This window comes from Bufo gargarizans, chromosome 1 (genome assembly GCF_014858855.1).
Source record: "Bufo gargarizans isolate SCDJY-AF-19 chromosome 1, ASM1485885v1, whole genome shotgun sequence".
In the NCBI taxonomy this organism is placed as follows: domain Eukaryota; kingdom Metazoa; phylum Chordata; class Amphibia; order Anura; family Bufonidae; genus Bufo; species Bufo gargarizans.
Window position 1 is genome coordinate 701,069,751 of NC_058080.1, and position 27,295 is coordinate 701,097,045.

Consider the following 27,295-nt stretch of genomic DNA (forward strand, 5'->3'; position numbering starts at 1 on the left):
CATCACGGGAATCTATGCCCCTTTTGATGCAACCCATTATCTTGTTGGCCTTGGCAGCAGCTGCATGACACTGGTTTTTACTGCTTAGTTTGCTGTTTATTAAAATTCCTAGTTCCTTTTCCATGTTAGTGTTACCCAGTGTTTTACCATTTAGTATGTACGGGTGACTTGCATTTTTCCTTCTCATGTGCATAACTTTACATTTATCAGTGTTAAACCTCAGCTGCCACTTATCTGCCCAAGCCTCCAATCTATCCAGATCCCTCTGTAGTAGTATACTGTCCTCATCAGTGTAAATTACTTTACACAGTTTAGTGACATCTGCGAAAATTGATATTTTACTGTGCAAGCCTTCTACAAGATCATTAATAAATATATTGAAAAGAATAGGGCCCAATACTGACCCCTGAGGTACCCCACTAGTGACAGTGACCCAATCTGAGTGTGTACCGTTAATAACCACCCTCTGTTTTCTATCACTGAGCCAGTTACTTACCCACTTACAGACGTTTTCTCCCAGTCCGAGCATTCTCATTTTATATACTAACCTTTTATGTGGTACAGTGTCAAATGCTTTGGAGAAGTCCAGATATACGACATCCATTGATTCGCCGCTGTCAAGTCTAGAACTTACCTCCTCATAGAAACTGATTAAATTAGTTTGGCATGACCGATCCCTCACGAAGCCATGCTGATATGGAATTATTTGCTTATTTCCGTTGAGATGCTCTAAGATAGCATCTCTCAGAAAACCTTCAAACAGTTTACCCACAACAGATGTTAAACTTACCGACCTATAGTTTCCAGGCTCTGTTTTTGGACCCTTTTTGAATATTGGCACCACATTTGCTATGCGCCAATCCTGTGGGACATTCCCTGTCAGTATAGAGTCTGCAAATATCAGAAATAAGGGTCTGGCTATGACATTACTTAATTCCTTTAGGATACGGGGGGGAAATGCCATCCGTCCCTGGCGATTTGTCTATTTTAATCTTTCTAAGTCGCTGATGTACTTCTTCCAGGGTCAGACGGAACACTTTTAATGGGGAATTTATTTTTGCATTCTGCATGTCATCTGACATTTCCTCAGTGAATACATTGGAGAAAAAAATATTTAACAGCTTTGCTTTCTCCTCATCGCTCTCTGCGACTTCCCCCTCATTACTCTTTAAAGGGCCGACACCTTCAGATTTATACTTTTTAACATTTATATAATTGAAGAGCATTTTAGGGTTAGTTTTACTCTCTTTGGCAATTAATCTCTCGGTCTCTAGTTTGGCCGCTTTTATTTGTTTTTTACATGTTCTATTTTTTCCTTATAGTTTTTCAGTGCTTCTGTGCTACCCTCTTGTTTCAGTGAATTATATGCTTTCTTTTTGTCATTTATTGCTTTCTTTACAGTTCTATTTATCCACATTGGTTTCTTTTTGTTCCTTAACCTTTTATTCCCATACGGTATGTACCTCTCACAATGAGATTTTAGGATGTTTTTAAAGATATCCCATTTTAAGGCTGTATTTTTATTTTTGAGGACTTTGTCCCAGTTAGTTCGGCCTATGGCCTCTCTTAGTTGGCTAAATTTAGCTTTTTTGAAGTTTGGTATTTTTGTTCCTCCCTGTAGAAACGCTCTTTTGAATGATAATTGGAAGGTTATTACTTTATGGTCACTATTTCCCAGGTGTCCCCCAACATGCACGTCTGTTTTTTTGTCAGGCCTATTGGTTAATACTAAGTCCAGTATGGCCGTCCCTCTAGTCGGGTCCTGAACCAGTTGGGAGAGGTAATTGTCTTTGGTTATTGCCAAGAAGCTATTTCCTTTATGAGATATACAAGTTTCAGTTTCCCAGTCTATATCTGGGTAGTTGAAGTCCCCCATAATAACCACCTCATTATGATTTGCCGCCTCGTCTACCTCATTTAGTAGTAGATTTTCTGTGGACTCTGGTATATTAGGTGGTTTATAGTAAACTCCTATTAGTAATTTATTTTGGTTTTTAGCTCCATGTATCTCTACCCACAGTGACTCCACATGTTCATGTCCCTCACTTATATCTTCGCGGAGTGTGGGCTTTAGACAAGACTTTACATAAAGGTAGACTCCCCCTCTCCGGTTTTGACGATCCTTTCTAAACAGACTGTAATCTTGTACATTAACTGCCCAGTCATAGAGCTATCATCCAGCCATGTCTCAGTTATTCCCACTATGTCATAGTTCTCCTCACACATCAGTAATTCCAGATCCCCAGTTTTATTAGTCAGGCTTCTGGCATTAGTATACATACATTTGAGAGGTTTATGTATATTTTTTACCCTACACCTTTCCATCTGAACTGTTCTAGTCCCTCCTTCCATTCCTCCCCCAGTCCCACTACCTTGCCCCCGGTCTCTATCTGTACTATCTTCCCCTCTTATAATGTAGTTTCCCCCCCCCCCAGTCCCTAGTTTAAACACTCCTCCAACCTTCTAGCCATCTTTCTCCCCAGCACAGCTGCCCCTTCCCCATTGAGGTGCAGCCGGTCCCTACGATAGAGCCTGTAGCCAATAGAAAAACCTGCCCAGTTCTCCAGGAACCCAAACCCCTCCTTCCTACACCAGTTCTTGAGCCACTTGTTAATCTCACTAATCTCCCGTTGCCTTTCTTGTGTGGCTCGTGGTACAGGCAGTATTTCAGAAAATACTACCTTTGAAGTCCTTGCCCTCAGCTTTTGACCTAAATCCCTGAAATCATTTTTAAGGACTCTCCACCTACCTCTAACTTTGTCATTGGTTCCGATATGGACCATGACCGCTGGATCTTCTCCAGCCCCTCCCAGTAATCTGTCAACCTGATCCGCGATGTGTCGAACTCTAGCGCCAGGAAGACAGCACACTGTTCGGCGATCACGGTCTTTGTGACAGATTTCCCTATCTGTTCCCCTAATAATGGAGTCTCCCACTACCAGCACCTGTCTGGCCTGCCCTGCTCTCCTGGTTCCCTGCTTACTGGAGCTGATATTCCCCTGACTGGCAGAGGAAGTGTCCAGCTGCAGCAGTGCCGTCCCTGGACTGACATCCCCCTCATCTGCCAAACGTGCAAACTTGTTGGGGTGTGTCAGATCAGGGCTAGCCTCCCTGGCACTCTTCCCTCTCCCCCGCTTTCTAACTGTTACCCAGCTAGCTACCTCACTTTCCTCAGCCTCCTCTCTGTCACCCTCCCCCTCATCTACCCCAAAGAGTGCTTGCTCGGTGAGAAGCAAACTCTTTTGCAAATTGTCAATGCCTCTCAGTGTTGCAACCTGCCCATTTAGAGACTCGATTTGCGATTCCAAACTGGTAATTTGCTCACATCTTGAACAAAGATATACATACACCCTGGAACGGCAGTTCCAGGACTACATACATCATGCAAGATGTGCACTGGACTGCGTTGTGAATTGTGCAACACATACTAAATGGGGATTACACCAGTAAAAAAGTAAAACAGTAAATATGATTTAGAATTAGACCCTGTCTGCTGTAGTTGAAGGACTACCTAAAATTAAGCCAACAACACACAAGGAAATTATAACCAAACCTTAGTTTCCAACTCCTTGTCTTAAACTCCTTTTTTTTAACTCCACTTAATAAGAAGCCACTTAGTAGAGCAAGCCTCAGGAAGAGATAGCTCTGGAGAGTTAAGTGGTTCAATTTATAGCACCTGGTTGCCCAGGCCACTCCCCTTAATCAAGCAGAGAAAAAAAAAAAGTTATAAATGGCAGTAATAGAATGCAAACACTTAACTTTCAAGTTGGACCCCCTTTTGCCTTCAGAACTGCTCAGGTAGCCCGTGGCATTTAAACGATGGCCAATTGGCACTAAGGGGCCTAAAGTGTGCCCAGAAAACATCCCCCACACCATTACACCACCACCACCAGCCTGCACAGTGGTAACAAGGCATGATGGATACATGTTCTCATTCTGTTTACGCCAAATTCGGACTCTACCATTTGAATGTCTCAACAGAAATCGAGAATCATCAGACCAGGCAACATTTTTCCAGTCTTCAACAGTCCAATTTTGTTTAGCTCGTGCAAATTGTAGCCTCTTTTTCCTATTTGTAGTGGAGATGAGTGGTACCCGGTGGGGTCTTCTGCTGTTGTAGCCCATCCGCCTCAAGGTTGTGCGTGTTGTGGCTTCACAAATGCTTTGCTGCATACCTCGGTTGTAACGAGTGGTTATTTCAGTCAACATTGCTCTTCTATCAACTTGAATCAGTCGGCCCATTCTCCTCTGACCTCTAGCATCAACAAGGCATTTTCGCCCACAGGACTGCCGCATACTGGATGTTTTTCCCTTTTCACACCATTCTTTGTAAACCCTAGAAATGGTTGTGCGTGAAAATCCCTGTAACTGAGCAGATTGTGAAATACTCAGACCGGCCCGTCTGGCACCAACAACTATGCCACGCTCAAAATTGCTTAAAATCACCTTTTTTTCCCATTCTGATATTCAGTTTGGAGTTCAGGAGATTGTCTTGACCAGGACCACAACCCTACATGCATTGAAGCAACTGCCATGTGATTGGTTGACTAGATAATCGCATTAATGAGAAATAGAACAGGTGTTCCTAATAATTCTTTAGTGAGTGTATATATATATATACAGTACAGACCAATAGTTTGGACACACCTTCTCATTCAAAGAGTTTTCTTTATTTTCATGACTAGGAAAATTGTAGATTCACACTGAAGGCATCAAATCTATGAATTAACACATGTGGAATTATCTACTTATCAAAAAAGTATGAAACAACTGAAAATATGTAATATTCTAGGTTCTTCAAAGTAGCCACCTTTTGCTTTGATTACTGCTTTGCACACTCTTGGCATTCTCTTGATGAGCTTCAAGAGGTAGTCACCTGAAATGGTTTTCACTTCACAGGTGTGCCCTGTCAGGTTTTCTTGCCTTATAAATGGGGTTGGGACCATCAGTTGCGTTGTGAAGTCAGGTGGATACACAGCTGATAGTCCTACTGAATAGACTGTTAGAATTTGTATTATGGCAAGAAAAAAGCAGCTAAGTAAAGAAAAACGAGTGGCCATCATTACTTTAAGAAATGAAGGTCAGTCAGTCCGAAAAATTGGGAAAACGTTGAAAGTGTCCCCAAGTGCAGTCACAAAAAACATCAAGCGCTACAAAGAAACTGGCTCAAATGCGTACCGCCCCAGGAAAGGAAGACTAAGAGTCGCCTGTGCTGCGGAGGATAAGTTCACCCGAGTCACCAGCCTCAGAAATCGCAGGTTAACAGCAGCTCAGATTAGAGACCAGGTCAATGCCACACAGAGTTCTAGCAGCAGACACATCTCTAGAACAACTGTTAAGAGGAGACGGTGTGAATCAGGCCTTCGTGGTAGAATATCTGCTCGGAAACCACTGCTAAGGACAGGCAACAAGCAGAAGAGACTTGTTTGGGCTAAAGAACACAAGGAATGGACATTATACCAGTGGAAATCTGTGCTTTGGTCTGATGAGTCCAAATTTGAGATCTTTGGTTCCAACCACAGTGTCTTTGTGCGACGCAGAAAAGGTGAACAGATGGACTCTACATGCCTGGTTCCCACCATGAAGCATGGAGGAGGAGGTGTGATGGTGTGGGGGTGCTTTGCTTGTGACCCCAAACACACCTCCAGGCTGTGTAAGGGCTATTTGACCATGAAGCAGAGTGATGGGGTGCTGCGCCAGATGACCTGGCCTCCACAGTCACCGGACCTGAACCCAATCGAGATGGTTTGGGGTGAGCTGGACCGCAGTGAAGGCAAAAGAGCCAACAAGTGCTAAGCATCTCTGGGAACTCCTTCAAGACTGTTGGAAGACCATTTCAGGTGACTACCTCTTGAAGCTCATCAAGAGAATGCCAAGAGTGTGCAAAGCAGTAATCAAAGCAAAAGGTGGCTACTTTGAAGAACCTAGAATATGACATATTTTCAGTTGTTTCATACTTTTTTGATAAGTATATAATTCCACATGTGTCAATTCATAGTTTTGATGCCTTCGATGTGAATCTACAATTTTCATAGTCATGAAAATAAAGAAAACTCTTTGAATGAGAAGGTGTGTCCAAACTTTTGGTCTGTACTGTATATATATATATATATTTTTTTACACTTTCCTTTGGGAATGTGAACGTGTGATCATTGGATCGCTTCTGTCATAGGCTCCAATTAATTAGCATTAGAGTCTATGATAATTTCACTATGCTCCTATGGAGCCCTGCTACAGGCAAGGTCTCTATAGAAACATAGCTGCAGCAGCCTTGGTTCCTTCAGAAGAGAAAGAACAGCAGAGCTGTACTCGGCAATTTCAGGGGGTTTCACAGGGTACGGGCCTCCTTTTTTGGGATTGGTGGGGGTCGCAGCAGTTGGACTCCCACCGATCTAAAAAATACAGGATAGAGAATAACTTTACATAACCGGAAAACCCTTTTAACAATAGCTTATGCTCAAAAATTATATGCACACCCCAGATGCTGCAGACCCTAAAAATACACACCTCAGATGCTGCAGACCCTAATAATACACACCTCAGATGCTGCAGACCCTAATAATACACACCTCAACTGCTCTGCAGAACATCATACTGCAAACATCAGATGCTGCAGAACATCATAATGTACAGAAAATCACCCACTACTCTCCTCATCCAACACCATCATTACCCGCTACTATACTTATCCAACACATCATGAGTCAACACCATCTTCATCTTACATTATCGTCCCAGAACATTTTGCTTGTCCAACAGTATCCTCATACTGCAAGTGCTTCAATACTGTAAACCTAGCGCAAAAAGGACAGGACACGATAAACATCTGTGAGATAAGGATAGACTTCAATTTGCAGCAGAGTCAGTCTTCTTTTCCATTTTTTGGCCCGGGTTTAGAGTAGTAACGGGGAACATGGGACCTCCATTTTCTTCATCAGTGGATGATGTATTATGGTCAATACAGGTTGAGAACCTGAAGTCTAGACCCTTGAGAACATATAAGAATTACATGTAGGTATCAGAAGTCCTGCCCCCTATACACAATACAATGTATTACATCAAGGTAGGAGACTTGTATGCAGGATATGGTCACACATTCTAATTCTATTTTTTGTTTACTTTACAGCACCAACGGCATGTTATGGTAAGTAATGTGTTTTTGTATTTTTAAGGTCAGATGATATATTGTAGAATAGGGCACTTTTGACTGATCATGAAAATACACAGGAGATTAAACATGAAGTTGATCAGGGGGCTCTTTTTTAATTATAAGATGTATGACACATGAAGCATATAGTGACCAGATAAGGAGCAGATATAGCGACTGGATAAATATCACATGTAGTGACCAGATAAATATCGAATATATGGGCAGCATGGTGGCTCAGTGGTTAGCACTGGTGGCTCAGTGGTTAGCGTTGTTGCCCTGGGTCCTGGGTTTAAATCTGACCAAGGACAACATCTGCATGGAGTTTGTATGTTCTCCCCGTGTTTACGTGGGTTTCTTCTGGGTTCTCTGGTTTCCTCCCATACTCCAAAGACATACTGATAGGGAACTTAGATTGTGAGCCTCATTGGGGACAATGCTAATGTCTGTAAAGTGCTGCGGAATATGTCAGCGCTATATAAGTGCATAAAATAAATATAGTGATATCATACAACATTTAGTGGCCAGATAAATAGGGCAGAGGGCAACCAGATAAAAAGAGCAGTAATATATAGCCCATCCTAGTGTAGTAATAGTATTATAAGCTAAGAATGCTATTTCTCTAGCATTTCCCCTCTATAGTGATTAATCACAGTGTGGACAGTAGTGTGTGGTATATGGACTAATATTCTGTAATCATTTGCTTTTCTTTCTTTTACCGAGTTAGGTAAGGTTCTCTTTGTTCTACTTCAAGGGGTTGTGTCACTTCAACAAGTAGCATTTATCATGTAGAGAAAGTTAATACAAGGTATTTACTAATGTATTGTGATTGTCCATATTGCCTCCCTTTGCTGGCTGGATTCATTTTTCCCTGCAATCCATCAGTGGTGGTGGTCGTGCTTGCACACTATACTGTAGGAAAAACTGTCGGCCTCTCTGGTGACCGGGACCGTGGGAGCGCACATAGGCTGGTGCTTTTTCCTATAATATGCAAGCACAGCCATGCTGATGGATTGCAGGGTGGCCGTAACAATGGAAACAAGCCGTGTATAATGAGATAGAAAAATGTATTCAGACAGCAAAGAAAGCAATATCGGTAATAACAATACATCAATAAGTGGAGTGTATTAACTTTCTCTGTATAATAAATGCCATTTGCTGAAGTGACAAAACCCCTCTGAGTTCTCCTTTTTAACCCATCTGTGTGAATACAATGAACTGTATGTGATTGCTGCAAAAATTGCTAGTTGTTGCAAAATGTGCCGCTCAATGCAATCCTCTGGATGTGTCTGCTGGTAGTTGTTGACTAGGCCTAATCAAAGCGGTGACATTTCCATCTGTTGTGCCCCGTTCTGTGTGAGAAATACACTGCTGGAAAATGGGAAAAAAAAAACTTGAAGGAGTGAAGATAAAACGCCTATTACAATATGTCCTGGAAGGTGTTACATGTAGTGATCCAAGTTCCAAGATCTTTACTTTACATATAGATGCTCGATGGACTTATTTTTTTGATAGGAGGTTCTCTTTTAATTCTAAGATATATGACACAAGCATAGAGCGACCAGATAAAGGGCATATATATATATATATATATATATATATATAGCAACCAATCAGATTTCACATTTCATTTTCCAAAGGAGCTGTCAAAAATGAAAGGTGGAATCTGATTGGTTGCTATGGGCAACTAAGCCAGTTCTACTCTACACCAGTATTACCAACTAACAGGGACAAACATATACAATAATAATACATTTTTATTAGATAACATCATAATAGACAACAAAATAAGTAATAATCAATATAATAAAATAGCAGTAATGCAGTAGCGCTGCGAATCAGCGGCACACCAAAGATACACCGGATAAATGTACCCCTCTAAGACACCCTCCCTAATGGCTTGGCAATAATAATCATGCAGAGATAAAAAAAATCTCCTCAACAAGCCAATGGAGAGCTGTTACGGATGGTGTTGCAGAAAACTGGAACTTATAAATAAATATTCGACTGGCTTGATCCCAAACTAAGGAGCATATGGGTGAGCCCTATAAAACCCCTAGAGCTCTCCCTGAATGCTATGCCCATGCAAAGGTCTTTATGGTAGACGATTGCATGTCCACGTACCTAATACTATGTAACACCTGGAAACCCTATAATAGTGAGGGGACACGACCACCGACTCCCTGCACTTAATACGGACAGAGTCAGGGTCACCTGGAATCAAGCCAGCAAGGAAACACAAATAAAGGAAACAGACTTATCTGAGGAATCAGCAGAAGCAGCCTCCAGCAGTGAACACAATCCAGGAAGAAGTATAAACCGCAAAAGTGAGGCAGTATGGGAGGGAATATAAAGGGAGACAATTAGTGTAAATAGGTGACAGCTGGGAAAAGGAAAGGAGATGACAAAGTGAAACCAAAACAAAGAACGTCATGCAGGTAGAGAAGAACATCTAACAGACCTTCTCACAGAAGTGGCGGTGACAAGAGCATGTATTATAGAGCATGTATAAAAATGATATAGGTGATATCTTGCAAATAGAGTTGCGACAATCATCAAGGATAATATAAGATGTCAGTATAGATATGTCAGAGCCACCCACATGCAATAATCCATGTGGAGCCCATATCCCAACAACAAGCAAGTAGCAACCAATTAAAGATATAATGAGGGACAAACCTTAGATCTCTGGTGAGCGCACCCCGATGCGCGTTTCGCTCGGCTTCTTCGGGGGGCTTGTCTATCCTGCCTGAACCATACTCTTAAATAGGCCTACAGCTGGGAAAATCAACCACTCACATACCACCATGTAGCGCGCCGATACGCCGGTGGCGTCACATCCGCCCATACTGGAGCCAGGAAGTGACGCCTATGATGTCACATCCGCCCACACTGGAACCAGGAAGTGGCCTCTCGCGTGAGCTGCACATGTTCATGTGATCATTATCGTCACATGATCGGGATACGTACTATCATATGCTATGCCAAACTGGGTGGCCATTGTAACCAATGGTATCAGGATGATAACAACAAACAGCTATCTCAAGTAAGGCTACTAGAATTTAATCCCGAACCGTAGTTGATATTAGTGACCCTCACAGATCAGCTTTATAATAGTGGGACATGTTGGTAATTATAATTATAAAGCTCCACTCGGCACCTCAGAATTACAATAACAGGAGGAGGGGGGAGGAATTACAAAGACGGAGGGTGGGGGAGAAGGGACAAACTACTTAATTTAATTTAAGCCCCATAAAGTGCAAATGCGTATCAAAACTCACATAATAACAATAAGATCCACAATTAATACAATTCAATATTAATAAATAAATAAATAAATCCATACATCAATCCATATATTGTATAATAACTTCTGAAAGCACATGTATAAATAAATAACTAAAAATGAATGAATAATAAAAATTAAATCCAATCCACCATCAAATATTAAATCCCATATAAACATATTACATCTATATGATTATATACATGACTCTGCCTATAATCGGGATCAAAACGTGATGGTGCTTAACAAAGTTTATAAAATTTGCAAACCATTACAAAAAATTTATTGATATGACTTTACAAGAATAAGTGCACAACCAAAAGTGATAAAGTGCAAGGGTGACAGTGCTCCGTGCAGTGAGATGTGAAATAAAGCATAAATAACCAATATATAAAGTATAAAGAATTCTTAATACCAAACATAAAGTTGGTAGATGCAAGTGCGATATACGTGCATACATAGACTGTAAAGATTTACATGGCCAAATATATAAATAGATAAGCAGTCATACATCAGCACCCCATAGTATATACATGATCTTATACGCTATATATAAATTATCATCCATCCCTAAAGGGGTTTGTAGCTATTATCTCCTCCCCAATGGATCCGATTCATGCATTCTCAGATGAAAGACAAAGCATCAGCTGCTACAAGCATCAAAAGCTCGTCTTTATTTCTCAAACACATAAAATGTTATTAGCATCAGGCAGGATAAGACACCTACGCAAATTATATACGAGGACCTGTTAAAATACAAATAAGACAATTAAAATAACAGTTAAAAACAACGGTCCTGGGTGTCAGGCCCAGACCCAGGGCACTGATGACCCGAGGAGAGCCACCTGAACTGAACTGAGGGCACTGAGGAATACATCATCACAGATAGCATTGTGAGGAGAGGGAGGAGAAAAATGGAGCAAAAAAGGTCAAAAATTATTTTAAATCCCCCCACCGTCTAGAATGAATAGGGCAAAACTATTGCCCTCATTCAAACCCAGCGGTGCAACTGTATTTAATAAAAAAATCTATTTTGTTTCTTTTTGGGCTAATATTTTCTTCCAATCGCCTCCTCTTGCAGAAATAAGCACTTGGTCAATGCCCCTAATGCAAAGTAGGATGCCATCTGAATCGTACTTCTCTTTAAAATGTCTGGCCAAGGTCTTAAGTTGTGTAATGTCCTTCTCATCTTTTGCTACCTGAATAAAAAAGTACATGTTCCTTGACCCTTCTTCTCAGCTGTCGAGACGTTAATCCCACATAAATAAGATCACAAGGGCAACTCGCTTAATAAATGACCCCAATGGTCGTACACGTGATCGTATGTGTAATCTTGAACACTTTGGCCCCTGCCGCATTGTGGAAGTGAGTTGCCCTGTCCATGTTGGCACAGACAACGCACTTCCCACATTCTTTACTCCCCCACGGCGGCCAAACAACCTTCCTTGTGAGCATAATAACTGCGGACTAATTGGTCACTCAGATTCTTATACCTGCGGGAGGTTGCTGAGGCACATGGGGGTATCACTTCTTGCAACTGAGGACCTGATTTCAAGATGTTCCAATATTTATTCAGGGCTATATTTACCTCCTTCCATTTGTTGTTAAATGCCGTGATAAACCTAATCTGTTGCGTATCTTGACAGATTGGTTTCTTATGAAGTTAATCGCCTCTTTGATAGTCGTGCTCTCTTATAAGCTGTCTCGATGCAACAATTACCATAACCTCTCTCTCCAAATCTTCTTCTGAGGTCCTCCGCCTTTATCTCAAGAGACTCGTCGGCCAAACATATCCTACGGGCTCGCAGGAACTGACCCACTGGTATGCTCTTTATCAAATTGCCAGGGTGTGACAAACCTGCATGTAGAAGTGCATTCACAGAGGTTTCTTTTCGGTACAGGTTAGTACCCAGATGGCCAGTCGCATCCACCTGGAAAACCACGTCCGAAAACTCAACATTCGTACGGGCCACCTTAAAGGTAAGTTTAATATTCTTACTAATGTTGTTCAGCAGTCGAATATAACGCCCAAACTCCTCTTCAGTCCCCTGCCAGATAATCAGTATATCATCGATATACCTGCCCCAATATTAGACCTTGTTAGACTCTGGCAGGGGATTGGACTGGAGGATATCCCTCTCCCACAGCCCCAGGAACAAGTTTGCATAAGAGGGCGCACAAGACGCCCCCATTGCGGTGCCCTGGATCTGTAGGTAGAAGGATCCCCCCAAAAATGAAGAAGTTGTGAGTAAGGACGTAATTGAGAAGAGTTAGGATGAAATTGCACTTCTCCTTACCCATACTTGTAGTCCTTAAAAATAAATCCGTGGCTTCCAACCCGTCTTGATGTTTAATCGACGTGTACAAAGATTCCACATCGCATGTGGCGATGAGCATATCAAATTCCAGGTGTATGTCCTCTATTTTTCTTAAGATATCCATAGTGTCCTTTAAATGTGTTGGTAATCCCTCCACCAGCGGCTGTAAAAATTAATCTGTGTATTTACAGACTGCATCATTTAGACCATTTACCCCTGATACGATGGGCCTACCAGGAGCCTTGTCAAATCTTTATGTATCTTGGGTAAAAGATAGAGGGTGGGATTCACAGGATGATCCGGTAACAGGTGGGAACTTTGTCTCCCAGAGATAATACCCTGCTCTACCCCTGATTGCAAGATAACTTCAAGTTCTTGCTTGAATTTAGTTAGGGGATTTAATGTCAATTTCTTATAACAGTTGCCATTCTGCAACTGTCTTTGCACCTCTTTCTCATACATGGCCGGATCACTGGGGGGAGATAATAGCTACGTACCCCTTTAGGGATGGACGATAATTTATATATGGCGTATAAGATCATGTATATACTATGGGGTGCTGATGTCTGACTGCTTATCTATTTATATATTCGGCCATGTAAATCTTTACAGTCTATGTATGCACGTATATCGCACTTGCATCTACCAACTTGATGTTTGGTATTAAGAATTCTTTATACTTTATATATTGGTTATTTATGCTTTATTTTACATCTCACTGCATGATCACGGAGAACTTTAACCCTTGCACTTTATCACTTTTGGTTGTGCACTGATTCTGTAAAGTCATATCAATTCATTTTTTGTAATGGTTTGCAAATTTTATAAACTTTGTTAAGCAACGTCACGTTTTGGTCCCGATTATGGGCAGTGTCATGTATATAATCATATAGATATAATCATGTGTAATATGTTTATATGGGATTTAATATTTGATGGTGGATTGGATTCTATTTTTAGTATTATTCATTCATTTTTATTTATATATTTATACATGTGCTTTCAGATGTTATTATACAGTATATGGATTGATGTATGGATTTATTTATTTATTGATATTGAATTGAATTGTATTAATTGTGGATCTTATTGTTATTATGTGAGTTTTGATACGCATTTGCACTTTATGGGGCTTAAATTAAATTAAGGTAGTTCGTCCCTCCTCCCCCCTCCTCCTGCTATTGTAATTCTGAGGTGCCGAGTGGAGCTTTATAATTATAATTACCAACATGTCCCACTATTATAAGGCTGATCTGTGAGGGTCACTAATATCTGTTACGGTTCGGGATTGAATCCTAGTAGCCTTACTTGAGATGGCCATTTGTTTTTATCATCCTGATGCCATTGATTACTATTGCCACCCAGTTCGGCATAGCATATGATAGTACGCATCCCGATCATGTGACGATAATGATCACATGAACATGTGCAGCTCACGCGAGAGGCCACTTCCTGGTTCTGGTGTGGGCGGATATGACGTCATAGGCGTCACTTCCTGGCTCCAGTATGGGCAGATGTGACGTCACCAGCATATTGGCACGGTACATGGCGGTATGTGAGTGGTCGATTTTCCCAGTTGTAGGCCTATTTAAGAGTATGGTTCAGGCAGGATAGACACGCCCCTTGAAGAAGCCGAGCGAAACGCACGTCGGGGTGCGCTCACCAGAGATCTAAGGTTTGTCCCCCATTACATCTTTAATTGGTGGCTACTTGCTTGTTGTTGGGATATGGGCTCCACATGGATTATTGCATGTGGGTGGCTCTGACATATCTATACTGACATCTTATATTATCCTTGATGATTGTCGCAACTCTCTTTGCAAGATATCACCTATATCATTATAAGACATGCTCTCCATTGGCTTGTTGAGGAGATTTTTTATCTCCGTATGATTATTATTGCTAAGCCATTAGGAGGGGTGTCTTAAGGGGGTACATTTATCCGGTGTATCTTTGGTGTGCCGCTGATTCGCAGCGCTACTGCATTACTGCTATTTTATTATATTGATTATTGTTTATTTTGTTGTCTATTATGATGTTATCTAATAAAAATGTATTATTATTGTATATGTGTGTCCTTGTTTCTTGGTAATATTGAGTACTTGCTCACACATAATTCTTCATCTTTTAGATGATTGTTTCGGTTATAATTTACACCAGTTTGATAAATCTCCCCCATAGTGTCTAGATAAATATCACATGTAGTGACAGATAAATATCATATATAGGGGCTCGTTAATAAGACAGGCGTTTTAGACGCTGGTGTTAATAAAGCCCTATAGCTGGCGATGAATCTGCCGCAGTTAAGAGGCGCAGCCCTCTACATAACTTCCGCGGATCCTCCGCCAGTTCTAAATGTAAGACAGGTTCCTAGTTGTCTTACATTTAGACCTTTTTTTCTACGCCTGAAACAAGCGTAGAAAATGGTAAATAAGACGGGCCTACTGGCCCATCCCCTTCCCCGCCCACAGTGCGCCTACTTTTTTAGACCTGGCGTGAGCGGGGAGAAGTCGCAAATTGCAGCAACAACTAACCTCTGCGCTGCAATCTGCGCCTGAAATACCCGTAATTTAGGCAGATTTCAGCATGATAAATTACCACCATAGTGTCTAGATAAATATCACATGTAGTGACCGGATAAATATCACATATAGTGACCGGATAAATATCACATATAGCGACCAGATAAAAATCACGTATAGTGGCCAGATAAATATCACATATAGTGATCAGATAAATATCACACCATGTACTATGGTGAATAGAGATGGCCCGAACTATTTGCCGGCGAACAGTTCCCGGCGAATATCGCATGTTCGCGTTCGCCGCTGCGGGCGAACATATGCGATGTTCGGTCCGCCTCCTATACGTCATCATTGAGCAAACTTTGACCCTGTACCTCACAGTCAGCAGACACATTCCAGCCAATCAGCAGCAGACCCTCCCTCCCAGACCCTCCCACCTCCTATCAAAAAGCAAGGACAGCATCCATCTTAGATTCATTCTGAAGCTGCAGTGTCACAAAGTTGTAATCGCAATGCGATTAATACAGGTTATATTATTCGCATTGCGATTACAACTTAGAGCTGGGTTCCTAATGGTTATATTGATAGAATATAACGAAGATTGAGACTATAGTGCTATATTCGTTGTCAATTCTAGCAATACAACCATTAGGAACTCAGATCTAAGTTGTAATCGCAATGCGAATAATGCAGGTTATATTAATCGCATTGCGAATGCAAGCAAAGTTCCTAATGGTTGTATTGCTAGAATTGACGAATATAATGAATATAGCACTATATTCTCAATCTTCGTTATATTCTAGCAATACAACCATTAGGAACCCAGCAGCTCTAAGTTGAATTCGCAATGTGATTAATATAACCTGCATTAATCGCATTGCAATTACAACTTTCTCAAATCCGACAGTACATTCTAGCATGGAGCCGTTCCCATGGTGATGGGGACGCTCCATGAGCACGGAAGTCGGCAGAAGCTCTAAGTTGAAATCGCAATGCGATTAATTCAAGTTCTATAAATCGCATTGCGATTTCAACAGAACTTCTGCCGACTTCCGTGCTCATGGAGCGTCCCCATCACCATGGGAATGACTCCATGCTAGAATGTACTGTCAAATTTGAGAAAGTAGAACTCGCAATGCGATTAATTCAAGTTCTATAAATCGCATTGCGATTTCAACTTACCACACTCTGCGTCAACTACGTAATTTTCCATGGGAGTTTTGCCATGGATCCCCCTCCGACATGCCACAGTCCAGGTGTTAGTCCCCTTGAAACAACTTTCCCATCACTATTGTGGCCACAAAGAGTCCCTGTGGGTTTTAAAATTCGCCTTCCTATTGAAGTCTATTGCGGTTTGCACGTTCGCGAACATTTGCGGAAACTCGCGTTCGCCGTTCGCGAACAGAATATTTTATGTTCGCGACATCACTAATGGTCAATACAGGTTGAGAACCTGAAGTCTAGACCCTAGAGAACATATAAGAATTACATGTAGATATCAGAAGTCCTGCCCCCTATACACAATACAATGTATTACATCAAGGTAGGAGACTTGTATGCAGGATATGGTCACAAATTCTAATTCTATTTTTTGTTTACTTTTCAGCACAAATGGAAAGTTTTAGTAAGTAAGATGTTTTTGTATTGTTAAGATCAGATAATATATTGTAGAAAAAGGCACTTTTGACTGATCATGAAAATACAAATTCAAAATGAAGATTCAAATACAGATTCAAAATGAAGTTGATCAGGGGGCTCTTTTTTTAATTATAAGATGTATGACACATGAAGCATATAGTGACCAGATAAGGAGCACATATAGCGACTGGATAAATATCAGATGTAGTCACCAGATGAATATCAAATATATGGGCAGCATGGTGGCTCAGTGGTTAGCTTTGTTGCCTTGCAGCCCTGAGTCCTGGATTCAAATCTGACCAAAGACAACATCTGCATGGAGTTTGTATGTTCTCCCCGTGTGGGTTTCCTCTGGGTTCTCCGGTTTCCTTCCACACTCCAAAGACATACTGATAGGGAACTTAGATTGTGAGTGCTGCAGAATATGTCAGTAGAGATGTCGCGAACACAAAATTTTCCGTTCGCGAACGGCGAACGCGAATTTCTGTAAATGTTCGCGAACCGCCATAGACTTCAAAAGGCAGGCGAATTTTAAAACCCACAGGGACTCTTTCTAGCCACAGTAGTGATGGGAAAGTTGTTTCAAGGGGACTAACACCTGTACTGTGGCATGTCGGAGGGGGATCTATGGCAAAACTCCCATGGAAAATTACATAGTTGACGCAGAGTTGGATTTTAATCCATAAAGGGCATAAATCACCTAACAATCCTAAATTATTTTGAACAACGTGGTTTAAAACATCTAGTGTGTGTATACGATCAGGTATGATGTTGTATCGATCAGGTAGTATAAGGGTTACGCCCGCTTCACAGACATTGACAGACCAAACTCCCCTTTTATTGCACCGCAAACAACCGCAAACAGTCCATTTGCCCAACCACAAACTTCCCATTTGCAGAAGGTTGGATACCAAGCTAGCCATGTCCCGTTGATGTCATTGAAGGTTTCTTCCTCCACCCAGCCACGTACAACACCAAGGGTCCCCGAAAGGTGAATTTAATTGATTTTTCGAATGGGGAGATGGTTAAAAAAACGCTGGCTCCCTCCCCTTTGTTTGAATCCACGGTCACTGCGTCTGCGCCGTGCAATTTACTGTCACACCCGTGAGTGGTATTTTCTGTAGTACTATTCTCATCAGTTTAATCCCTGTTACGTCCCCAATCTGGGGTCCATTTATTAAATAGATTTTTCGAACGGGGAGATGGTTAAAAAAACGCTGGCTCCCTCCCCTTTGTTTGAATCCACGGTCACTGCGTCTGCGCCGTGCAATTTACTGTCACACCCGTGAGTGGTATTTTCTGTAGTACTATTCTCATCAGTTTAATCCCTGTTACGTCCCCAATCTGGGGTCCATTTATTAAATAGATTTTTCGAACGGGGAAATGGTTAAAAAACGCTGGCTCCCTCCCCTTTGTTTTAATCCACGGTCACTGCGTCTGCGCTGTGCAATTTACTGTCACACCCGATATGAGTGGTATTTTCTGTAGTACTATTCTCATCAGTTTAATCCCTGTTACGTCCCATATCAGGGATTGCCTTTTGTGAAAAAAAATTTAGGCCGGGTACCTTCGACTGCCTTCACAGTGACAGACCAAACTCTGATACAACACAAACTGAATCGGGAGATGGAAAAAGCAGCTTGGTCGGTCCTCTTACTCCCAAGTTGGGGCACTGTGCGTGCACGGAGCAATGTGTTGTGACACCCTATATGAGTGGTGTCTTAACTAGTACTATTCCTATCAGTTTAATCCCTCTTACGTCCCCTATCCGGGGACATGTGTTGAATTGATTAACCATTGTCGAATTAACGAACCATTACGACATCCTGCAATAATTTAGTTCTGAGCTTTGTACTTGCTTTGTATTGGAATTGATGGGGATTTTTTAAATTGTCTGCATTATTTCTAATAAACTATTAAGAGACTTTATTATGATTTTTTATTTTATGTATTATAAACCCATACAACTTAAAAAAAATATATAATTAATGTTTTTTCTATGAAAAATTATCCAGCCGATCGCTTTTGGTCTGATCATAATGAAGCAACGGCCTTATCATCTGGGGGTGTGGCAACATTGCCAACACACTCATTGAGGTGATGATCGCTTCATTGTGATACGCAAGCCCCTTCAGCACAACAAGGTAACGATCACGAAGGGGAATTTACACTTGTATGTGCCATTTTTTTTTGTTTTGTTTTTGCATGTACACATGCCTGAAAAATAATGGTATTGTTGCAGCCGCTGTTGTAGCAGCGGCCGGAAAAATTGATGTTTTCAAGGCAGAAAGGTGACTAAAACATTGCGGCTTGAACCCTAGTTGGTGGCGGAGAATTCACGAAAGTCATCCGGTATACAGACATTAAATACAGCAGCGTGGGGACCATTTTGAGGCCAAAGCATGTCATCAGGCCTTTTGTTAGTCAAACGTATCCCCCACTGTCAGTCCCTTCGGGATCCATGCCTCATTCGTCTTACTGAAGGTGAGGTAATCAACACTTTTTTGACCGAGGCGACTTCTTTTGTCAGTGACAATGCCTCCTGCTGCACTGAAGGTCCTTTCTGACAGGACACTTGAAGCGGGGCCGGCCAGAAGTTCTATCGCAAACTGGGATAGCTCAGGCCACAGGTCAAGCCTGCACACCCAGTAGTCAAGGGGTTCAACGCTCCTCAGAGTGTCGATATCTGCAGTTAAGGCGAGGTAGTCTGCTACCTGTCAGTCGAGACATTCTCTAAGGCTGGATCCCGAAGGGCTGTGGCGATGTGTAGGACTGAAAAAGCTCCGCATGTCCTCCATCAACAACACGTCTGTAAAGCGTCCTGTCCTTGCCGCCATGGTCATGGTAGGAGGAGGATTACTTTCACCTCTTCCCCAGTTAGATTCCAGTTGTGCTGTGACATCCCCCTTATAGGCTGTGTAAAGCATATTTTTTAGTTTGGTTTTGAACTGCAGCATCCTTTCTGACTTTCGGTAATTTGGTAACATTTCCCCCACTTTCTGCTTATACCGGGGGTCTAGTAGCGTGGCCACCCAGTACAGGTCGTTCTCCTTCATCCTTTTTATACGAGGGTCCCTCAACAGACATGACAGCATGAAAGACCCCATTTGCACAAGGTTGAATGCAGAGCTACTCATTTCCCGTTCCTCGTCCTCACTGATGTCATTGTCGGTCTGTTCTTCACCCCAGCCACGTACAACACCACGGGTCCCAGATAGGTGACAACAACAAGCACCCTGGGATGCCTGCTGTGGTTGGTCTTCCTCCTCCTCAAAGCCACATTCCTCCTCTTACTCCTCTTCCTCATACTTCTCTTGCAGCGTTGCCGCAGGCCCGGCAAGCGATGATGACAAGGCTGTTTCTGGTGGTGATGGTGACCACAACTCTTCCTCTTCACGCTCATCTACAGCCTGATCCAGCACTCTTCGCAGGGCACGCTCCAGAAATAAAACAAATGGGATGAGGTTGCTGATGGTGCCTTCGGTGCGACTGACTAGGTTTGTCACCTCCTCAAAAGGACGCATGAGCCTACAGGCATTGCGCATGAACGTCCAGTAACGTGGCAAAAAAATTCCCAGCTCCGCAGAGGCTGTCCTAGCACCCCGGTCATACAAATACTCGTTGACGGATTCTTCTTGTTGGAGCAGGCGGTCGAACATTAGGAGTGTTGAATTCCAATGTGTCGGGCTGTCGCAAATCAAGTGCCTCACTGGCATGTTGTTTCGGCGCTGAATGTCTGAAAAGTGTGCCATGGCCGTGTAGGAACGCCTGAAATGGCCACACACCTTCCTGGCCTGCTTGAGAACGTCTTGTAAGCCTGGGTACTTAGACACAAAGCGTTGTACGATGAGATTCAACACATGTGCCATGCACGGCACATGTGACAACTTGCCCAAATTCAATGCCACCAACAAATTGCTTCCATTGTCACACACCACTTTGCTGATCTCCAATTGGTGCGGGGTCAGCCACTGATCCACCTGTGCGTTCAGGACGGACAGGAGAGCTGGTCCGGGGTGGCTCTCTGCTTTCAGGCAAGTCAACCAAGAGAGCGTGACACTGCCGTATCCAGGATGTGGAATAGCCCCTGGGGAGCTGGGGGGATTCAGTTGATGTGCAGCTAGACGCCGCAGCAGAAGAGGACTCAGCCGAGGAGGTTATGGAAGAGGATGGAGTATGAGGAGTAGAGGAGGTGGCAGTAGGCCTGCCTGCAAGTCGTGGCGGTGTCACCAACTCATTCCATGCTTGGCAGCCGTCAGCAGGTTGACCCAATGCGCAGTGTAGGTCATATACCTGCCCTGACCGTGCTTCAAGACCAGGTATCAGTGGTCAGATGGACCCTTGCCCAACACTGTATGCAAGAGATGCCATGACTTCCTTTTCAATCACTGAGTAGAGGTTTGGGATTGCCTTTTTTGAAAAAAAAATTTGTCCGGGTAGCTTCCACTGTGGTGTCCCAATAGCGACACATTTTTTGAAGGCCTCAGACTCCACCAGCTGGTATGGTAAAAGCTGGCGGGCTAAGAGTTCCGTCAAGCCAGCTGTCAGACACCTGGCAAGGGGGTGACTCTGTGACATTGGCTTCTTACGCTCAAACATTTCCTTTACAGACACCTGACTGTGGGCAGATGAGATGGAACTGCTGAAGGTGAGAGGCGGAGTGGCGGGTGGTTGAGAGGGGGCAAGGAGGACAGCAGTGGTTTACGTGGCTGAAGATGCTGGACCAGGAGGAGGATGGTGGCTTTGAGTTTGTGTGCTGCTTGTACTCATGTGTTGATCCCATTGGCGTTTGTGATGTGAGATCATGTGCCTTCGCAAAGCAGTTGTACCGAGGTGGGTGTTGGACTTCCCACGCCTCAGTTTCTTTTGGCACAGGTTGCAAAAGGCATTGCTGTTATCAGAGGCAGACACACCAAAAAAATGCCACACTGCTGAGCTTTGCAATGACGACATTCTGGTGGTGGCAACAGCATGCGTTGATTGGCGTGCTGTCTGGCTGACCCCGGGTGCCGATACATGCTGTCTGACTGTGCCACTAACTCCTTGCGACGACCTCCCCCTGCTTCCAACTTGTCTCCTCCTTCTCTTTGTCTCCCCTTCTGAACTTTCCCCCTCTTCTTCTTCTTTTCGAGCAGGCACCCACGTGGCATCCACGGACACATCATCAACCACTTCACTTGTATCTGACACCTCAGCAATGGAAGCAGCAGCGGTTACAACATCATCATCATCACACTGTACGTCCATGTGTGTAATGCTGCCTGACTGAGACATATCCCTATTATATACATCCTCTGGCAATAATGGTTGCGCATCACTAATTTCATCCAACTGATGTGTAAATAACTCCTCTGAGGGATCAAGTAAAGCGGCTGTGGTGGTAGTGGTGGTGGTGGCGGCGGGCGGGAGAGTGGTAACTTGAGAGCAGGTGACCAAAGCTGAGCTGGAGGAGGATGGTGCGTCAAGGTTCTTAGCGGAAGCTGTTCACAGAACCACGACCACGATGGCCCCTGCTGGGTGGCCTTCCTCTGCCTGTCATTTTTTTTTTAGATAAGTGGTACTATGCGTGCAAGGTACTGTGCCACCCTGGTGGGCAGAGGGCACAGTACAGTCTGTGTGGGCCTGACACACACTGGCTTGCAAATGGGATTATATCACAGAAAAATATTAAATATAATTTTTTTATCTGCAAGGTATTTGTGAGTGAGTGACACCCTGTAACGGTATGAGTGGAGTCCTAGCCAGTGGCCACAGTACAGTCTGGGGCCAGACACACACTGGCTTGCAAATAGGATTATATCACAGAAATATATTAAATATAATTTTTTTTATCTGCAAGGTATTTGTGAGTGAGTGACACCCTGTAACGGTATGAGTGGAGGCCTAGCCAGTGGCCACAGTACAGTCTGGGGCCAGACACACACTGGCTTGCAAATGGGATTATATCACAGAAAAATATTAAATAGAATTTGTTTTATCTACAAAGTATTTGTGAGTGAGTGACACCCTGTAACGGTATGAGTGGAGGCCTAGCCAGTGGCCACAGTACAGTCTGGGGCCAGACACACACTGGCTTGCAACTGGGATTATATCACAGAAAAATATTAAATAGAATTTTTTTTATCTGCAAGGTATTTGTGAGTGAGTGACACCCTGTAAGGGTATGAGTGGAGGCCTAGCCAGTGGCCACAGTACAGTCTGGGGCCTGACACACACTGGCTTGCAACTGGGATTATATCACAGAAAAATATTAAATATAATTTTTTTTATCTGCAAGGTATTTGTGAGTGAGTGACACCCTGTAACGGTATGAGTGGAGGCCTAGCCAGTTGCCACAGTACAGTCTGTGGCCAGACACAAACTGGCTTGCAAATAGGATTATATCACAGAAAAATATTAAATAGAATTTTTTTTATCTGCAAGGTATTTGTGAGTGAGTGACACCCTGTAACGGTATGAGTGGAGGCCTAGCCAGTGGCCACAGTACAGTCTGGGGCCTGACACACACTGGCTTGCAAATGGGATTATATCACAGAAAAATATTAAATAGAATTTTTTTTATCTGCAAGGTATTTCTGAGTGAGTGACACCCTGTAACGGTATGAGTGGAGGCCTAGCCAGTGGCCACAGTACAGTCTGGGGCCAGACACACACTGGCTTGCAACTGGGATTATATCACAGAAAAATATTAAATAGAATTTTTTTTATCTGCAAGTTATTTGTGAGTGAGTGACACCCTGTAACGGTATGAGTGGAGGCCTAGCCAGTGGCCACAGTACAGTCTGGGGCCAGACACACACTGGCTTGCAAATGGGATTATATCACAGAAAAATATTAAATATAATTTTTTTATCTGCAAGGTATTTCTGAGTGAGTGTCACCCTGTAACGGTATGAGTGGAGGCCTAGTCAGTGGCCACAGTACAGTCTTGGGCCTGACACACACTGGCTTGCAAATGGGATTATATCACAGAAAAATATTAAATAGAATTTTTTTTATCTGCAAGGTATTTGTGAGTGAGTGACACCCTGTAACGGTATGAGTGGAGGCCTAGCCAGTGGCCACAGTACAGTCTGGGGCCTGACACACACTGGCTTGCAAATGGGATTATATCACAGAAAAATATTAAATAGAATTTTTTTTATCTGCAAGGTATTTGTGAGTGAGTGACACCCTGTAACGGTATGAGTGGAGGCCTAGCCAGTGGCCACAGTACAGTCTGGGGCCTGACACACACTGGCTTGCAAATGGGATTATATCACAGAAAAATATTAAATATAATTTTTTTTATCTGCAAGGTATTTCTGAGTGAGTGACACCCTGTAACGGTATGAGTAGAGGCCTAGCCAGTGGCCAGAGTACAGTCTGGGGCCAGACACACACTGGCTTGCAACTGGGATTATATCACAGAAAAATATTAAATATAATTTTTTTTATCTGCAAGTTATTTGTGAGTGAGTGACACCCTGTAACGGTATGAGTGGAGGCCTAGCCAGTGGCCACAGTACAGTCTGGGGCCAGACACACACTGGCTTGCAACTGGGATTATTTCACAGAAAAATATTAAATATAATTTTTTTATCTGCAAGGTATTTGTGAGTGAGTGTCACCCTGTAACGGTATGAGTGGAGGCCTAGTCAGTGGCCACAGTACAGTCTTGGGCCTGACACACACTGGCTTGCAAATGGGATTATATCACAGAAAAATATTAAATATAATTTTTTTTATCTGCAAGGTATTTGTGAGTGAGTGACACCCTGTAACGGTATGAGTGGAGGCCTAGCCAGTGGCCACAGTACAGTCTGGGGCCTGACACACACTGGCTTGCAAATGGGATTATATCACAGAAAAATATTAAATATTATTTTTTTTATCTGCAAGGTATTTCTGAGTGACACCCTGTAACGGTATGAGTGGAGGCCTAGCCAGTGGCCAGAGTACAGTCTTGGGCCTGACACACACTGGCTTGCAAATGGGATTATATCACAGAAAAATATTAAATAGAATTTTTTTTATCTGCAAGGTATTTGTGAGTGAGTGACACCCTGTAATGGTATGAGTGGAGGCCTAGCCAGTGGCCACAGTACAGTCTGTGTGGGCCTGACACACACTGGCTTGCAACTGGGATTATATCACAGAAAAATATTAAATAGAATTTTTTTTATCTGCAAGGTATTTGTGAGTGAGTGACACCCTGTAACGGTATGAGTGGTGGCCTAGCCAGTGGCCACAGTACAGTCTGAGGCCTGACACACACTGGCTTGCAACTGGGATTATATCACAGAAAAATATTAAATAGATTTTTTTTTTATCTGTAAGGTATTTGTGAGTGAGTGACACCCTGTAATGGTATGAGTGGAGGCCTAGCCAGTGGCCACAGTACAGTCTGAGTAAGCCTGACACACACTGGCTTGCAACTGGGATTATATCACAGAAAAATATTAAATATCATTTTTTTGTATCTACAAGGTATTTGTGAGTGAGTGTCACCCTGTAATTGTATGAGTGGAGGCCTAGCCAGTGGCCACAGTACAGTCTGTGTGGGCCTGACACACACTGGCTTGCAACTGGGATTATATCACAGAAAAATATTAAATATATTTTTTTTATCTGCAAGGTATTTGTGAGTGAGTGACACCCTGTAACGGTATGAGTGGAGGCCTAGCCAGTAGCCACAGTACAGTCTGGGGCCAGACACACACTGGCTTGCAACTGGGATTATATCGCAGAAAAATATTAAATATAATTTTTTTTATCTGCAAGGTATTTGTGAGTGAGTGACACCCTGTAACGGTATGAGTGGAGGCCTAGCCAGTGGCCACAGTACAGTCTGTGTGGGCCTGACACACACTGGCTTGCAAAATATTAAATAGAATTTTTTTTATCTGCAAGGTATTGTCTGTGACACCCTGTATGAATGGTGTGCACACAGTACAGTCTGTGACTGAGCTTGCAGCCTCTCACACACGGGCAGGCAACTGCAATATATATATATATATATATATATATATATATATAAGAAGCAGACTGATGTACCAGCCCTGAAAAGGGCTTTTAGGGGTGCTGTCAGGATGCTGTCCTTACAGCAGATGAGTCTGTGGACACAGAACAATGCCCTAGCTAATGCTTTCCCTATTAGATCAGCAGCAGCAGCACTGTCCCTCCTCTCACTGAGAATGCAGCTTCCGAATAAATCTAAAATGGATGCTGTCCAGGAGGTGGGAGGGTCTGGGAGGGAGGGTCTGCTGCTGATTGGCTGGAATGTGTATGCTGACTGTGAGGTACAGGGTCAAAGTTTACTCAATGATGATGTATAGGGGGTGGACCGAACATCGTATATGTTCGCCCGCCACGGCGAACGAGAACAACCTATGTTCGCCAGCGAATAGTTCGGGACATCACTATATGTCAGCGCTATATAAGTGCTAAGTGCATAAAATAAATATAGCGATATCATACAACATATAGTGGTCAGATAAATAGGGCAGAGGGCAACCAGATAAAAAGAGCAGTAATATATAGCACATCCTAGTGTAGTAATAGTATTATAAGCTAAGAATGCTATTTCTCTAGCATTTCCCCTCTATAGTAATTAATCACAGTGTGGACAGTAGTGTGTGGTATATGGACTGATATTCTGCAATCATTTGCTTTTCTTTCACAGATTCTGATCCCGTCTCAGGTAAGGTTCTCTTTATTCTACTTAGATTCTCCTTTTTAACCCATCATCGGTGTGAATTCAATGAACTGCAAGATATGTCATTAATATGTGATTGTTGCAAAAGTTTCTAGTTGTTGCAAAATGTTGCGCTCAATGCAATGCTCTGGATGTGTCTGCTGGTAGTTGTTGACTAGGCCTAATCAAAGAAGAGAAATTTCCATCTGTTCTGCCCCGTTCTCTGTAAGAAATACACTGCTGGAAAATGGAAAAAAAAACTTGAAGGAGTGAAGATAAAAAGTGGGCTGCTAATGTCCTAAAGGTGTTACATGTAGTGATCCAAGTTCCAAGATCCTTACTTTACAGATAGATCCTCCACAGACTTTTTTGTCTGGTATCACTGTTGTTTTTTCTGACACCACTGTTTTTCATCTTCTCTGTTATGGGACATTTGATTGGGTGTTGTTGAAGTGTTCACTATGCTTGCTAGATGAAGGCGTGCACCATTAGTGCCATTAAGGGACTTTGAAAATTGATGAATAGTGAAATATCGAGAAGTCGTATGGTCCACCTGTCACATCTCAGAAAGACTTAGATGAGAAGATTATGTAGTACATCAGTGGTGTCCACAGTGGTCAGAGGAGGCTGGTCACACATAGCGAGAGGGTTCTGTATGGTCAAGACAGATACACGCTAAGAGCACTGTATAAAAAGAGCTGCTGT

At 42.8% G+C, this 27,295-nt stretch overlaps 1 protein-coding gene across 1 annotated transcript in view; it reads left to right on the forward strand.

Moving 5' to 3' along the window:
- LOC122924806 (von Willebrand factor A domain-containing protein 5A-like) overlaps nt 1-27,295 on the forward strand; it is a 274,200-nt gene that overhangs the window by 231,181 nt on the left and 15,724 nt on the right. Inside the window, exons 19-22 of the mRNA XM_044276248.1 lie at nt 7,127-7,144; nt 12,185-12,255; nt 12,335-12,413; nt 26,579-26,596. Coding sequence (XP_044132183.1) covers nt 7,127-7,144; nt 12,185-12,255; nt 12,335-12,413; nt 26,579-26,596 — 186 coding nt within the window. The remainder of the gene's footprint in view (nt 1-7,126; nt 7,145-12,184; nt 12,256-12,334; nt 12,414-26,578; nt 26,597-27,295) is intronic.